The sequence below is a fragment of the Manduca sexta genome, chromosome 27 (genome assembly GCF_014839805.1).
Source record: "Manduca sexta isolate Smith_Timp_Sample1 chromosome 27, JHU_Msex_v1.0, whole genome shotgun sequence".
NCBI classification, from domain to species: domain Eukaryota; kingdom Metazoa; phylum Arthropoda; class Insecta; order Lepidoptera; family Sphingidae; genus Manduca; species Manduca sexta.
This window is the reverse complement of record NC_051141.1, coordinates 6,169,446-6,188,113: the sequence shown is the minus strand read 5'-3', so window position 1 is coordinate 6,188,113 and position 18,668 is coordinate 6,169,446. Positions and strand designations below refer to the sequence as shown.

The following is an 18,668-nucleotide window of genomic DNA, read 5'->3' as shown; positions in this document are numbered from 1 at the left end:
AGTTTTGTACTCTATATATTTGTTGAAGTAAATATTTATAACTTAGACAATTCTATTCAGCTTTTTAGCTTTAAAAGACATAAACTAAGTCTTTGAAACTCATAAGGTGTACCTAATTTTCAAAAATAAAACGTATTTATTTATTTAGTTTGCACTTAATGCCATAGGCAGTCTCTCCCAGTCAATCTTAGAGTGGGGCCGAGATGAACAAGGTAAGTGCATCAAAGAAAACTGTTGCGTAATAAATAAAGAAAACTGTGTTTACTTTTTTTACATAAAATATAACAAGTATAAAATATAAACATCGTGGCTTGCGAATATTTTCTCATACAAGCAGGCTTTGATAAATGACGAGCGTAGTGAAAAGCTGGTCCCGGCACAGTTACAACAGTTGCTACATATTTGAGCTTGGAGTATTCAATTCGTGGTATCGGAGGTTTACGATCTGCCCGCTTGGGGGAATTGCGGGACGCCCACCCCGAACGCCCTAGTGACGTGCTATTAGATACCGAAAATATCGATACTTTGAAATTCTATATTCAGTTCACAGAGAGATTTGGCACAAATATGAATTTTATCAATTATCAAGGTCATTTAATTACGGTTATGACTGTTTCTTTATATGTCGTTTTATTAACATATTATTTTATTATTATACTTATTTGATTTTTTAAATGTAAGGTACCTGTTACCTTATATAGAAAATTATCAGCATAAAAGTAAAAAATAATAATATATAACTTAAACATCTTAACACAAATATAGACAGTTGAATGTTGTATTTCTTTTGCTAAATTTCGATGTCATGTAGGGCGTGTAGATTAGTGTAAAAATCTATCCACTAATTGCCCTGCTTTGTCATTTTAGTGGATAAATACACAACAGTCATTTGTTTGTCCATTTTATATAACTACAAATAGGTATTGGCACGAACTAATTGCCGCCAAATATGACGACGCATATATTAAACAATTCTAATAAAATGGGCATATATTTGTTTTTTTTTCTAAGGATTTCGTTTGTAAATATAGGTCGGTCATCATTTTATTTTTTTTAAAGCAGAATCTCGTCGTATGATCTAGTGGTTTGTTTAAACTAGGAATTTAATAATAATAATAAATTATACAATTACTTAAATCTTAATCAACAAAATTGATTTTACTGCAATATTCAGGTAAAAACTTACCAAACAAAATAATACAAATTTTTTATCGATAATAAATATATTTTTGCCGCGACCATCTCTAGTCGTCAGTATGTACGAGTACGTGTACATAAGTAAGTAATACCCCCTACTGGAAAGAGGGGAGGCGCTCGTAATAGAATTAAGATTCGGAACTGAAGTGCGGTAGGCGTTTTAGGCCGTTGCATTTATTTCACACGCCGTTCGTAATGGTTGTTATTGGTTTAATATTAATTCTAAATTCAAAGTTATATATATTTTTTTAATAGAATAATAATAAAAACTCGTTAAAACAACGTGACGTTAAATTTATAAAATACATTTAAATTATATTAAGTCATATTTAAGTAGATTATTATTCGTTAATTTTCACGCTATCAGAATAATTAAGTGTATATTAAAATGATTATTTTCATGATGACAAAAAATAAATACGCTATGATTTTACCTAACAAATGCCGGGAGGAATCAGTTCCGATTCCAAATCAATTAGAAACGATAATTACTGCAGGCGCCCGGAGCTTGTTTGAAATTATCGCATGATTTATGGGTTTGAACTTCATTTCTTGACAAATTCGGCGTGTTGTTATTAAATTCTTGATGTTTGTTGTTCTATTATTTTACTGGGCTATTAAAACGAATACTTTTACCATTGCCATTTTGACAAATGTTTACAATAATATAAACAAATATTTTTGTAAATCATGCAAGTAAAAGGGCCAAAGATTCGAAGAGATTAATTAAATTTACTGATAAGAATTTGGATAAACTAATAATAACATGAGACATTGAATACTTTTTATCTGGTAGCGCCTGCCCCGATTTCTATCTTGATTTATTAGCCACAGATTGATTCACATTGCGATCCCTGAAAAATGTATTCACGGATTGTCTATCGATTGTCTGCCTCGCGATTTGAAAAGATACCTAATACCTACCATACTATCGCATTTACAGTCAGTGGTTTATATTTAAGTACGCAGCGCGGCGCGTCATGTGTGACGTCCTCGTAGGGTGTTTAACAAATGAGCGTCAAAAACGCGCATAAGTAACGTTTGAACGGCATGTCTCGTTAACAAGCGCTCCTTATTCGGTTTATTTAAAAGTAATAACCCAAAACGTTAGCACACAAATAATTCCCTTAGAAATCTTGGTGGGGCGCTCGCGGCGCGGTAATTTCCTGCGTATTTTGATCTCAATGGTGCGGTACAAGTGCTCCCTTCTCTCTTTTCTCTAATTTTTGTACGTTTTCTGTGCTCGAGACTTGTGTTGAAAATAGCTGAGTAATTTTTCATTTCGGCGCACGGCAGGCGGCGGGCGGCTGCGGTGGCGGCGGGCGGCAGGCGTGGCAGATTACAGGCTGTTCCAAATAATACGCCAACGGTACTTAACTCGAGTGCGCCAACGCTCGCCGCCAAGTTTTGTTGCTTATGTGCGCTTTTCACCGTACTCCTTCCTCACAGGGGATATTTATTCGCTTCGCCGGACTTATTGCGCGGCCCGAACGTTTTATGAGCCTCTCATGAAGTTTTTCTTTCCAAATGAATATAAAATAATTTTGTTGGCAGCCGCGCGTAATTACACTTGCAAATAAATTTATATTGTCCGTTTAGTTGTTACGCGACAAGTTGTTGAACGTGTGACCGGCGCGACGCGGCGCAGCATAACGCGGCGACCGGCGACCAGCGACGGCCACTTGTCGGGCTCGGACTTGTAAATTATTTATGTGGCTCTCGAGTTTATTGTTTTGTATTATTGATCACCCTATGCGAGCGAACAATTGTACGCGCCCATCGGGATTGCTATATATCACGGAGTATTTCCGTGCGCCCCGTCCCGCCGTCACTTTTTTACGCATAAAAACTAATGTCGCCTCTAATTATTTTTAGATTATAACGCACCGCATGCTATATATTAAGACGGGCGCGACCGAATTGTCAGCATAACTTCGCTTTGATGTATCATGATTTGTTTTTATTTTGGGACAGTTTCAACGTGATTCATGGATGGATAAATTTCAATTGCGCCGTGAAACGTATATTTAATTGATGCGCGCGCGTAATACATTGTTATGACACTGTTATGACGGCCGCTGCCGATTTATAAACGCTCCGCTCGCAGTATACTTACTGTTATATTTAAGCATCGTCCCGCATACTGTATCTTGTTGACAAATGTACGGAAGTCTAATTGAGGTAATTTTTATGTTGGTCTCGAATTTAATTGAGTTTATTGTCTAGTCTATTTTAGAATGTGAGGAAGGTGAAAAAATGGGTGTGTTGTATGCAAATGTATATGCCTCGTATGCCTGGTGTGGGGACAATATTATTCCTACTCCTTAACATGTGGGACGGAAATGTGTTCCGCCAACCCTAAGTACACTACTCAAATCTCTACCTGGGATTTCCAAGTGTGCTAATCTTAATGAGAAAATATAAAAACTTCTGACATCCCGTAGCCTCGTAAACAATTTAAACACGGCTTCACAAAATTACAGTTAATATCACCCTGAGCTGAATTCGCACACAGGATATCTGGTAATTACCAATGTGAAACATTGTTTTAAACGATTACCCACTGTTTATCGTGGTCGTTACATTCGAGAACAATAATTGTCTCGACATAATCGATCGGCTAGTTGACCACCCCTGGCTCTAGCTGACAGCACGTCAGACGGGTTGATAAGTTTGCCGAAAACGTCAACGCAACGCGTCCAGCGATCGCGTTTCAAAGAAAAACTGTGAATTAATCAGGGCCTAGCGCGAATGGATGTGACCTCATTTGTCTCTGTCACACGCGCGGCTTTATACGTGTTAGAGAGGAACGGAGTACAACCGGGAGTGGTTACTCGGTCATTTGTCCCCCGCGGGCGACACGCACTGACTAACTCACTCCGTGTGTGCATGCCTTTATCGTCGGCGAACTTAGATTTTTGTATAATGTTAAGTGATCAAAAATTACTTATAATCCAGTCGCTGTATATTCGAGTTAGTGAGATCGTAGGACTTAGTAGAATCCTGAGCACAATCTATAGTGTATTAGTATATAAATAAACGGTTAAATTGGGTTGAAATACCGCTTGCTAGAAATTGGAATTTATGACCAATTGATACGTGCTCACCCTCTATCTAAGTAGGAAAATAAGTTTGACGAACAATTGGTCTACTAGTTCTCATTCAGCGTACCTCTCCACATAATAGCCGTAACCATAATCTTTTCTTCGTAGTAAAGCTGTTCAAAAACCAATGTGCTTAAGTTTATCCTGACCTACTAATGTGAATGAGGGTACAGGAAATCGCGCCAACTTTTTCACGGACGTAAACAATACTAACAAACCCAAGCTGTTGTCTTTCCTGAGTAAAAAGCAGGTATATTTAACGACTATTTTAGATCTGAAGCACTTTATCTTGTAATTACTACATACTGTCTAGGCGTTTTTTAATGTTACATATTCTAAGAAAATTAGCCGTAACTGTAGATCTACTGCACAGAACATTCTAGACCGTCTAAAGGAAGGCAATTACAATCATACATTCATGAATTCTTTTAAATATACCAAACAAGCGTTAGATTAATTTCAACGGATTAGAAGGTATGAAGTTTGCAATTTATGGAGTTAATGATGTTAAGATGGCCCTAATTGTATGATTGTTTTTTTGTTATAAGATTTTACAATTTTAGTAGATGCCTGATGTTATAATGTACGGTGATGTTTGTTTTTATAGTGATAAATACATTATGAATTGGCAGTTATAAATTAAATACAAAAATTATATATCAAGTAAATCTAGATCACCTAAATTAAACAACGTAGACAAAATATTTGACAAATTATTTCACGTATTACCGAATATTTAAAAATATTAACAACCTGGCATAAATACTCGACGATCGCGTCAATCACCATTCGTTAGCAAACAATTTGAATGTAAACTTCCCAAAAGCATTTTAATAATTTTCAAACAATTTTAACGAGAAGATTATTCAAAAATGAAATATTAACAACGCGCGGTTTTATTTAAAGCGGCTCGTAGCGTGACGCATTGACACATCGTAATGAAAACTATTTTACGACAATTTCACCCAGTTAATAGAAACATTCAGCTCAAATATCGTCATAATAAAACATTTTATTTCATCGACGAAAAAATTATTGAATCATGACAATAATTATATGAAAATTTATTCATTATTTTGTTGAAAAATATCACTCGGTAACGCAGTTCGAAACGAAACATCGTAAAGAAGGGGAAAACATGTGCGCAGCACAACAAAATTTATTAAAGTCAATGTGAGTCGCCAAATACAAACACGAGCCTTTCGCTTTGCAATCTATTAGAGAGATAAGTTCCGATAGGGAGGTGTTATGTTAATCCGGGCGCGGGCTTTATCTAAAGTGGCGCGGGCTGTACTGCTGAGGTCTCCTGGACCCTGGGGACTTACCCGTAGGCGGCGAGCGTCGGGTCGTAAGGGTAGTAGCCGCCGGAGGGTTGGAGGCCAGCCGACGTCCACGCAGACATCTCGCCGCCACCCTCCTTCAGCGCGTAAGGGTTACTCTGAAACACCGCACGACACAATAAACAAAAGCCCCTCGTCCAACGACGAGTTCATTTTATTTAAACTTGATACAGTTTACTTCAGCTAGCATTTACTTATATATATCTAACTATATATATTAGCCTATAAAATACAAATGTTTTAATAATTAGATTGTGTAAAGCTATGATTTCAGATTTATTTGATTCAAGATTCTAATTCCATTTGTACAAATAGCTATCTAGTATTCCAAACTTTGGACGCGTCCAACATCAACATGCTGCTGACGCCCGTAGTACTGTCCTCAAGCAATTACTGGATGATTTAAAGCCTTAATTATGTATCTGAATAGCGTTTTCATTTGACATTTATATTGCATGCAGCGAGCCGTCGGAGATTACTTATTTATTTTGCATCACTGATTAGGAACGGAAGGATGAGATATCCTGTTATTTATGATCATTATACAAATCATTATAATGCGATAGTAGTATAATCAACGTCACGTGGAATATCGATGGTTCGTGCCAATTTTGCGAAAACACAACTTAGATTTTTCAGTCACAAGAAGTTATTTTACCCATGTAAAGGTGTAAAACAACAGAAAACCCACCGCCTAGGTAAAATCACACAAAAGTAAAAAGAAACAAAATAAAGCAATTATGAACAATCAACAACTCATTAGAACATGAAAGCGGTTAGTTGTTAAGTAACGCGTATGTAATCGGATAAGTCCGGACGCATAATGCCGTACAGTCAATCGCCCAACAAATGCGTCGGCTTGAATTTAATAAGAGTTAACTCAATATAAGGGAATAAACTCACGAACAACAATAAAAGTCCCAAGTGTACAGACTGACATATCACTAGCGTATTTGCATAATGTATGGATGCAGAGGGGAAAACTATTAAGGCCTGATGGGAAGGGTGCGCCGCGTGATAGTTGTTTAACAGTGAGGCAGTGAGTGGCTCGCGGCTTGGGTCGAGGCCCCAGGACTCCGGGGTGATGTCCCCTATCCTACTCATTCGCATACGTTACGAGCGGCTAAATTAAAAGTGTGAACCATGAGCCGAGGGAGCCTCCACACACTCCTCCGATAATAAAACGAAAAGCATCATGATACGTATGGCACTGGTTGCAATGCCAGATAACTTAATAAAAGGCCAAGCTTATTTCCCCCTGTTTTAAGTGAGAAAGAATGTCGCTTATTATTGCAGTTATACTTGATTACCGTCTTACATTACATCGGATTACCGCATTTTTCATTCACTTATTGATTTTGGCGCGAAACCATAACGATATGATTGTTTGCGACATAGAATGCGAGTGTTGAGACAAGCGTCAAGCAACAAAAAACGAACAATAGATAAAACTAACACACGTACGCGGGAGTAATAAAAGCAACGGCACCAGGGGAAAAAATAAATAACCTGTAACATTCTGTACAAGTAAGTGGTATTGTTTGATAATAGGATAATGAATGGTGTAAAGGTGGGCTTAGTTGTGACTAACAATATCATCTATGGTTGATTGGAACAAATTGTGTGTCTTAGTTATTTGCAGTAATTGTCGGTGTCGTCAAAGGATTACCGCAATGTAGAATGATGCACAAGGTTTAATCCATGAGCTTGCAGCGGTTTTTGCTGCAATGATCTGAATAATAATAATCTAGGAAGCTCAGTGCAACAGATTTTATAAAACCGTTGAAATCACAATCCCCATGATAAAATTATTAGTTGCTTACTCGGACTCAAGATCAATATTGCTTTATCATGGCTTGTTGCTTACTAGTTATGATCATATTATTTAATCTTATAAGAGAAAATGTTATTATTGCAAATAAGTTATTAAACGTATATTAAATTGCACATATCAAACATAAATCATCTTGCAAGTAAACCGCATATAAAAGCAACATTTCAATCCACGCTACTTCAAACATAAATAAGTTCTCAAAGTTGCCATATAATAATTAACGAATGGATATCTAACAATTTATTCATAGATACTTAAACGGGTACGCATTACATTAAAAGCAATCTTCCAGTTATCTGCTAATTAAGAAACATCAATTAAGGTCCATTCACACACATCCGTAATGTGCCCGGGCGGTCGCGTGAGCACGCAGCGTCACAGATAAAAAATATAAGTGCATACAATTTATGTCAACTCATTCACTCACTTCCGTCAGTAGGTCCAGTAAATTTGATTATAGACAGCCCGTCGTCGGCACTGACTGAACACTGCACGGATGTGTATGCACTATTTAGTATTTACGTAAGGAAACGGCTTACTATCCAATGTTTGTTGGAGTACTAACTATACTATTACACGTATTGTAAATTGTTATCAATTGGTTTATAATATAGGCTATCATTTAGTCATGTTGTAGGTACTTGGTTTTATAGCTAGATAACCTGGCTTGTTGGTTAGGGTAGACAATCGCCGTACGCCACAATAAAAATATTATTGTGGTATACGATTAATACATTTCGCATTAAGGACCATAAGCTTAAGAAAATAAGAAACATATGTCTCATCATCTTTGTTGTGCAATTTCTCTATTGAAATTACCTATTCCCGAGGACATTAAAGATTATCTGAAACAACCTATCTCAGTAAAGTTGTTTGGAAGATAATTATTTAGTAATTGCTCGCGGCTTTGCCCGTGTGAGAGTTTTCCGGAATAGCAGTCCAGCTATCCTATACTTTCTCAAGATAGAAAGTATAGTAACTATCTCCACACCAAAATTCATCATCAAAATCCGTTGTTATTTGACTTATGAGCTTTCTCGATATGTAGTAAATAAACCCAACATTAAAATATTTTTCAATTCAAGCTAGTAGCTCCAATGATTAGCGCGTTTAAATAAACTATTCGGCTTCATATAAGTAATAGTATAGATTAATATGGTAGCATATTGTCAAAATGACAGAACAGTTTTTGCCCCGGGAAAATACACAGTTCCCTGGAGATATCTAATTATCGTCACGCGTGAAGTCGGCCCAACAATAACTCATTAAAATATAATTACTAATGCTTAATCGATACAGCGTGTAAACACTATGTAACATGCAACGCTTACAAGTTTCTGTGCTAAAGTTATTTAAAACCTTGTACGCATGTGGACAAGTCGACTGTGTTATGCAAATGAAGCCAGTTTATAAGCAAAATAATTACTCAACTTGAAAAAATATTAAAATGTTTGGTACACCAAGTAAATTATTTTATCAGTGAGGCTAAGGTGCTTTAGCTTTCTAAGCTCTAAACTGTAGTCTAGATGGCCTTGCCGTCGAAATACCTGTCAATATCGCTTCTATATAAATTTTGGGATTGTTAATACTTTCGTCTTCGCTTCTATAAATTAATTGATTAAGTATTTTCTTAGAACTTGATATTCACAACTCTATCATTGGTATTAGCCTGAACAAATACACTAAAACTGTATATAATAACAAGTCTATAAACATAAAAACTGCGACGCGTTTATAAGGTTGATTATATATTCCATTCAGTCCATTAAGTATCTGCAGATGCTCCTGCTACAAGGTGTATTTACTGCCATTAAAGAAGATTGGAGAAGAGGGTATTAGTTGTATCAAGAGCAAAACTGGCTGAATTATACAAAAATAAAATGTTGATCCCTCGCTACGATTGGTATCATGTCCAGCCCAGTCGAAACTGGCTACAACTCCGAAAATTACTTACAAACAACTAATATTCATTACAATCACCTCCATCACAAGAGCAAAGTGAGGGCGACATTGGCTGAAAGTGATCTTTTGGGTCATTAATATCCATCATTGTAAGTAAACATTACATTTTTTCGACGTCCCCCGAAAATAAGCCAGTGACAAATTCCCGGTGGTAACTCTTTTGTGGTAGCTGAGATAAAATGAGCTCTTTTCCTGCCCATGACAGTAGTTCCCTCAGAGGTCGTGGGCGCGTTAACTATGACTGATGATTGTCTCGCCCCACGCATTAGCGAGATCGACACACGTGGCTATGTATACATTAATGATTCTTATTTCGCAATTTTATTTCGACTTAAGAATGTAAAATAAATAGTGAGAAATCAGGCTGATTTCTTGTTTAATCGTAATATAATTTTACTTTCGATTTTCGAAATAACTGTCAACTTAGGTAATGTTTTTGAGTTGACGCCCAAAATGACAATTGATTCAGTAAATAGCAGGTAGCGTATCGAAGCACAGGCGCAGTAAGCATCTGTTTAAACCCTCTCTTACTTCATCTACCCTATTACATTTAAGATGATTTAAAACGCCTAATTATTCTGAAGTTTAAATCTAGTAATTTTATTTAATGGAATAACAAACAAACACTAAACAAAACAATTACTTTATCATCTCCCAAATAACTATATTCCATTTCATTTTCATTTTATAATAGTCGAGTTCTCAGTCATTAAATGTTTGCATAGAGGAGTATTATGTACCGCGGTATGTCAATAAAAGTTTTATGCGATGTTCACTTAGACCAAATTGAATATGATTCGGTTTATAGTCAATTTAATTTCCTTCTCAGTTGATATTTACATGTGCGTTGTGAGTTGAGGGCCCATTCGCAAAGTGATTGCAAAGGCCGAGTGCTTCGTTGAATGTCATCATTGCTTGATATAAGATTGTCTTTAAACATTTATTACTAATATAATATTTTTACACATCGTCCTTTGTAAATTTTACATAATTTTTTTACTTTGCAATAATTAGATAAACAACACAACACGTCGTTTTCTTACAAAAACATTGTTAATCCTATATCATTTCCCACACAGCACCCACACTACAGATCTCATTTATAAGCTCTCAAAAATCTTATCCACACCAATTCATCCCCCTTATTCCGTAAGACTGAATCTAACAACATTTTAATCAATTCTCCACAGAGTTCGCGAGTCAACGCGCCAGATAGACTCATTACACGAACCCCAAATAAATATAAACAGTAGCAAAAGGGGCCGGCCCCACTATTAACGTTACTCACACGCGCCGCTAGATCCATAAATAAAAGCCAACTAGCGACCCTAGAAATGGAAAAAAGGCAGAGTTCACGTTCGAGTGATATGTGCGGTGTGTGATAAATAACGCTGGTTTATTTCATTGCATTAAACTGGTGATAAGTTATTTGACGGTTCATAAATTGGCGCGGGGTGCGTTAGGCGGACTGGCGGGCTGGCGGGCTGGCGGGCTGGCGCTGGCGTCCCGAGTGCGCGGCCCGACTCCCGTCCGCCCGGGGCGCCGCGTCGCCGCGTCGGGCTGCCGCTTTGCCAAATTGACTCCACTTCATCATTCCGCGACTCAGCTTGCTGGCTACCGTGCACCAATTGAACGCCGCCTTACTAACTCGCTGTGTTTGGCGGTTACATTTTTCGCCTCATAAACTTTTATTTGCGACTGTCGCTGTCTATTAAAAAACTGTATGCGTACGCATTCTTCAAAGGCTTTCGGTAAGTAGCTATACGGTTACTTATAATGACGAGAGTTTACTTGCGGTAATAAGAAAAGGATAACGAGGTATCTGTATACAGAGCGCTGATTATATGCTAAGTACATGTTATATTTAATTAAGCTTTTAGGCAGTTCTCCGAAATTAGTTGTAGTAAGGCGAACTTGACTTCATGGCATTAGAATTTAAAATACAAATTCTTAGTAAGGTGCAACAGTTAGTAACGGTGTAAATGACTCTTGGAAGAATTTATAGCTTTTAATTGAATGTATTTAAAATGAAGCTTCCCTAAAACGAAAACACCATATAAAGCATAAAATATAAATAAACACAGAATAAGCATTAACTTTATATGTTAGCGGTTAATAATTCTTAATACGCATTAATTACATGATGCTATCTTTAAGACATAAACAATGAATTCGTGTCTTTCAGTTACCGAAAGCCGATATAAATTTACTATAAAAGGTCAGACTTGTAAGTGTTTGAAAGCTACATTTCAAAACTACATGTCGTACTATCTAGTATTATTGTAGTCTATTAATAGCAAAAAATATATACATAAAATAATAACAGCTGTGGGAAATACTAGCAAAATCTAAAAGTGAACTGTGGTGAGTGGAAAAAAGAATGACTCTAAGTGGATAAAGACCGAATACAAACGAAAAAGTCATTTCATGGCGCACGACGGTGACGCAATCGGTGGCGTGTACACGATTTCAAATCTACACGATTCGAGTTAAGGCCCGTATTCGTTCGACAATAAAAACAACTTGGCCAAGTTCAATAAAGCTTTCCCCCAAATAAGCCATAAAACGAGCGGCGACGGGCGCGGGCGGTTTAGGTACGTACCTACCATCCCGTCCAATTATTTGTTTGTGGAGGCACAATAATTTTATTTTACGTTTTATTTAACATTTATTTCGTTACGGCAATTTCACGGGTATCAAAGAACTGCTAGATTGTGATTTAAACGAAATTGGTTATTTTCCAGTTGGAGGAACGTATGCGTTATTTGGTCCGGTATCGGATTGATATTATTTTATTACGCGTGACACGCTGTTCGCGATCGGACACATTTATTTTTACAACCACTTCATTCGGCTCGTATTTGGACGTTAGTCGATTCACTACATTTTTCGATTGAGTTGTTCTCCGTTATCACAATGTTATTCCGAATGCGCTATCGACGCTCATAACTTTCCGATTTAATACATTCGCCACGCAAAACAAACAAGACAACGAATAAAACTTTACAAACCTCAAGTTTAATTCAAAAGTGGCTAGACGTTACAATTCTCCACTCTCCATAGATGCGGAGGCGCGCAAAGACGTCGCGACATTTCGCGTCGTTCAGTCAGCCTACCATAAATAAATAAACAATAAACCGGGATTAAACAAGTCAATTGGAGCTCAGACACAAACAATGTGCGGTCACGTTTAACTGCGGAACCCGGCGGTAACCGATCGCGGCCGACGTAATTCAATGATCGTAAACGCTCGCAATGATATCAATTAGACAGGGCCCCGAGAACGATAAAGCTCCGCTTTAATTAGGAGAACAAACAACAGACGGTTCTTAATGAGCCGTGAGCGTGTGGAGGGCGAGAGAGGTAATTAGGTCGGGGGAGACCGTGGAGCACCGCCGCCGACGACGATCAATTATTATTGAACCTTCGTGATTGATACAGTCGCACCGACGACGTCGCCCGCCCCAGCGCCCGCGCACGCTACCGCCGCCGCAGTCGCTCGCCACGTGCTCTACCCGGTACACCGCACTCGCACACACCGCAATGCAAACGCAAATTGTGTTCTACTAAAACTCCCGGTTACTCTACAACTAACACCTTCAACATAAATAGGTCATGCATTTGCATACATGACAGCTGTAATAATGTAACCTTATACAAAACTTCTAATAGAACCGGCATTAACATTAAAAAATGAACATTCAACGGCGTCTAGGTCCCATAAGTATTTCCGGCAGCGCGCGTATATCGTATTTATCTGATGTGTTGCTAATAACCAGTGTCAGGGGTTAATACATCGCTCCACTCTGTATAAATTACTTATAAAATACGGACATTTAAAACCATTTAGAGCAATAACTATTATACGCTGAATATAGCTATAAATAAATTGAATAAATTACGCGTATTATTTTGATACAAAAATAAACGTTAGAGGTGTCAGCGTTAATGGTCGGCGGGGCGGTGGCTGGGGCGGCCGGGGTGCGAGGCACAAAGCGCCCCCGGGGCGCCTTTGTTGTCGCGGATTCCCTGCCTGTGACATCTGTCCGAATAGCTACAATAACTCGCAAAAAACTCACTCCAAATTTACCAACTGTAAAGCGTTCCACTGCGATTATTTTTCACTGAGTATACATCGTAGGCAGATCGTCGTGCGCACGAACTGACATCTTCATTGGGCTATTGTTGCCGGTGACGTATCATTTATTCCGATTTGAATTAGTGCAGTGTCCCGGTGGTCTTACTGCTCTATCACGGCGTGCGATTTACTGTCATGTGTCACAATATTGTAAAGGCGCTCAAATTTTGCCATTTCAAGCCAATTGTAACAGCCTTTGTGTGAGCTTAAGATTTCTGTATACATTTTTACTTACTTAAGTAATCCTATTGTGTCAAAGAGTGAAATCTTATTTAGGAGAGTAAAATAAAAAGGTTTACACCAGCAGTTTCTCATGGAAAATGTCTGCCGATGTAAAACTAAAGAAGATACCGATATACTAAAACTTGAGATCATAAATTAAAATTTAATTACCCGTCCATTCGAAAACAGAAAATATTTATAATTATTTATTTTCGTAATGGTCTTATTATATTTGTAGATAATAAGGAAGTAGAAAAACACGGGCGATTTGAATAATTCGCTTGTGTACTACGCGACGCCTGCATTTTTATTATGCTAATGCAGGTTAGAACACGAAACCACGGCATCCTAAAACAAATTCAAATTAAATAATAACGTAGTTAAAAGCTATCTCTGGTTTAATCGACACCTTGTTTTTTATTTAACTAATGCTTAACACGATGGGCGAGGTTAGTGGCGCGGACAAAAATTACGCGAGGATCGAGTTTTTTCAACTTCCGGTCGAGATAACGGCCAGTATAAGCACCTTTATGATGTTAAGTGGTCGCAGAGCGCTTAATAAACGGTGCGTCGTGCTATTGTTTATTGGGCAATTATTACCGTTCCCTCGTCAACACATAAAACTTTCAATTATCGCGCATTAGACGATTTCCTTTGGCCAAGGAAACGGCCCAACTTTTCGGTTAAGATTAATCGCGAACGCCTCCACACGGAACAGTCGCAATATCCTTCAGTTCCGGACCTAACAAAGGGACGTAACAAATTTCCTGTGCCGTCGAACGATGCCGACTAACGTCTGGTGGTCGCGGCTCGGCGCAAGCGAAAATTATTGCCGTTGATGTACTCACACTCGCATGCACACGCCACGCAGCACCGACTACCACCGGCCATCACCGCGCCGGTCACGACGCCCGTGTTAGACGTGTATTCAAACAATAGTAAATGCATTTAGCCCGACGATTGTTTGATTTATAGTATAAGCGTGTAGGTAATTTATAAGAGTGCGGGAGTGGACGTGGGGCGGCGGCCGCTGCGGGACGTCGGGAAATCGGGGAAAAGCCGAAGATTTATTAGCGGCGGAACGGCTGTGCGCGGCTGACCGCGCGACCGCCTCGCGGACTCTGTTTGCCCAGTCATTAAAGTCGGCAAGTAAACGCTTAGTGCCAAGATGAGTATATTTGCGGAGCAATTAACGCGTCCGAGGTGAGACGAGGGTTGCGGAATGCGGGGTTGGCTAACGGTCATTGTTTGGGCCGTGTCATATTTATCAGCTGTGTATTTTTAGCCGAAGCCCGACCATCTTTTGGAACGATATCATTTAAACGCTTATGTGTCCGCTAGATAAGGCGGCCGATACAGAAGGTGTATCTGCATCAGGATATCGCTGTGCAAACACGCGCGGTGTCAATCACTGCGTGGCGGCGCTTTACAACATTTTATCGATTGTCACATAGGTAATCTAAGTATAACGCATTTATGTCAAATCGTCGATGTACCTATTGATAAGCCCACCCACGTTTCATCGGTTCTGTTGCATCATTAAAGCAATGGCGGTTCATATTATGTACGGCGCGGCCGTGTGGTGTATCATGTATGGGAGGCCATCGCAAATAGAAAAAATGTACACATGTGATATATGAAGCCTGCACAATATTATCAACCTCAAATGGATAGGAAAGCACTTCAAGTGCTTATTAAACTTTGATACGCGTTGCTATTTATCGTGTGTGCATAGTTTAACCCCAGGTATTAAAACACGTCGCATTTCGCTGTCCATAATTAAGTGCAAACACGACAAAAAGTGAATAAACTATGTTCCACTGGTTTAGATTTACAAATCCGCTGAAAACTTTGTGGAGATATAAAAAAACCTTAAATTACTTAATTTTTATAACCAAACAGTTTGTGCGAGCGCTTTAATAAACCTTTTTGCGGTCAATACTACGGTTGTAATCTTCGAATGAAAATAAAACCGGCCATTATGTTTTAAAATGTTATCAATCTACGTACGTAATCTGAAGATAACTTATCCGTTTTGAGATACACCTACCTACTCACACATATAAACAGCTATAAGTCGCTCGGTGGGAAATAAATATTCGACTTTATTTAAATCAACTTAGACGCCAAATTTCGTTGTCGTGCCAGTTTAAACGTGTCTTCACGGTTTAGACTAATTACTAGGAAAACAAAACTGTTCGAAGCTATTACTCAGAAAGCAAGGTCGGCTTCTAATTAATCAGCGAAATATTAATGGCGGTATTAGAGTTTAACCATTATATTTATGATATAAACAGATTAAATAATATGTGGATAATGAGTGTGTCCAATGGCGGACGGCTATGGATTCAATTGTAAGGCGTTGAGGTGAGCTGAGGCAATGAAAAACAGCTTTCCGAACATAAAAGGTGACTGCTGATAAAGTATACTTAAGATTAGAAACTTGCCTCCAATAAAAATATGGATAAAATTTATTCGTTTTACAAGGGAGAGAAACATAAATATGAACTTTAGTGTTACAGCTAAGTAGTTTTGGATGAAATTTGGCACACAAAAGGTCCATCTACTGGCTTAACAATAAAGGCCATTTTTTGACAAATAAATATATAAATTAGGACTACTGTTCCGGTTGTGATCCTTTTTCGGTGCACTGAATTTAAACCAACATAAATAATTTGTTGTTGTAAATATGCCGCACAAGAAAATTTCACACTTAAAACAAACATCGGCGAATCACAAACTTATCTGGCAACCTACCTAAAACACTGTTAACACGTACATTAAATAATTCCAGTGAGATAGTATAATACAGCGCTAATATTTATACATTTGTTAAACCGTGTCTCCCTGTATAATATATCGTCTCTTTACAGGTCTTATTCGATTTATGCTATTTGTTGCACCCCAAGCATCTTATTAGAAAGTTTTTATTTCGTCATGATTTATAGTTTTTGAACTCGTTACAAGAGTCACTTGCAGTCAGCGAACGCTTTTGGTGGTCTATCCAGAGAACAACTAATTAGTTACCTGTTTTATATTACCGCCCAGCGAGAAGTTGTTTGAATTTAAGTATTTTCAATATTAATTATCGTCTAAGTGCAATTTAAATTATTAGGATAAGCTGTAACAGGAAGTTTGGTTTTAAACCATTTCTATTATCTTACTGTCTATTAATTTTGTACATACATATCGAGTTTGTGAAGATATTTGTATGATTTTGTTTTTTCCTACGGAATTTAGAAGGAGTTTGACAAACAGATATTATTTCGAGAAATACTTCCACGAGAGCGGAGCAGCGCATAAAAGCTAGTAAGTATTGTAATTACTAATGATAGAATTATACTTTTTTGTAATTATTAATGATTGAATTGGAACCTATGTCTACAATACACGCGCAGTCTAGTGTTGAGCGTTAAAGAGAATGTGTACATATTATTTAGATAAATAAACATTATTAGATAATTGAATATTTTATATTTGCAGCGAAGAAGAAACAAAAACCTATCCTTCTCCATTGTAAAGAAAATTATAGCCGGTGTAATTATTGCACATTATGCCTTACCTCCTCACTATTTTCTTAGCATACTTCAGTAACTCAAGGAGATAGTAGATGATGGATTTACTTGTCATTTATAAATAAGTATACAGTATACGTAAAATTTACTTTCATATCCCAATTGTTACTTCGTATAGTCGCATAAATAAAAATCACTTGGACTGAACTTCATTCATGTTGAAGCTGATATATGTAAAAAAAATATTTTAACTGATTGTCACCCAGTGTTTAAAATTCAACCGTTGAATTTAATATATTTATAACACATGTTCCTAATAATTTTTTCTCTTCTGAACCACTCTGTATTAAATTTAATTATACCAAATCTCACACTCCTACGTGCCCGCAAGTTGCTTAAAAAGGTACAAACTTTTTTCTTCACGTATTAATATGATATCTTATAAATTAATTGACGTATGTTAAATAAGATATGTGGCGTGGCAGATAATATTCATATGACGTAAAGAAACAAACACCCTCATAATACATGATTATTCTTGGCCAAATAACAACGTATATGATAAGATTTCGTGGGATGATTTCATCAATGATTACTAACCTACTTAACATTGAAGGATATAAGTTTGTATTAGGTACATAGCATCACACTTTTATCCTTCCAGTCGTCGGCAGAGATTTTATTCCGCACTCAATTTACCAGCTTGGAAATGTTTATACATATTAAAACAGATTTACAGACAGCACTTATAATATTAAACAGCAGAATAGTTATTTTATAAGTTTACTAATTCTAGAATTCCTATAGTCGATAAGATAAAGATTTCATATTATTTCATCCGCTCAGAAGCTTCAAAAGCGATTGGGAGCTATTGGGAGCTAAACATTAAATCGCGTATTTAACAATTTTTATTATAACTAAAAAAAGTAGTTAATTGAATAGTAATGGCCAAAATAACATTCTCAAAACTTTGCTCCAAATTATAAAACAATGTCCCCGCCGCGTCAGTCTGCCTGAAAGGGACAGATTTAAAAACTACCGAACGGTTTTTGATAAAATTCGGTATAGAGATTGAAACTTTTTATCCTGAGAAACCTCTTTAACGTGAACGAAGCCTTACAAGCTACTTTATATAGACACTTATAGCAATACATTTTTCTCTCTCAATATCATTCTCCTAAAACGTTAGACGTCTAGCACATATACAATGTTAAATATTATCCACTAGTAGTATTAGATAGGTGATGTATTTGATTATCGTTTATTCGGAAGCATTATAATTGATGTTGTGATATATTTGGTCGTCTAATAGTATATTCGAGGAGTAGCAATTTCTCCGACCGCTGAAGAGGGCTA

The 18,668-nt window shown here is 37.3% G+C and overlaps 1 protein-coding gene across 4 annotated transcripts in view; it reads right to left on the bottom strand.

Annotated features, from left to right (window-relative positions):
- The window catches only part of LOC115446086 (homeobox protein araucan), a 120,610-nt gene that overhangs the window by 13,802 nt on the left and 88,140 nt on the right, over window positions 1–18,668 (bottom strand). For all 4 annotated transcript variants that reach the window (XM_037443941.1, XM_030172640.2, XM_030172641.2 and 1 more), the window contains one exon: window positions 5,627–5,739. In XM_037443941.1, the coding sequence (XP_037299838.1) occupies window positions 5,627–5,739 (113 nt within the window). The remainder of the gene's footprint in view (window positions 1–5,626; window positions 5,740–18,668) is intronic.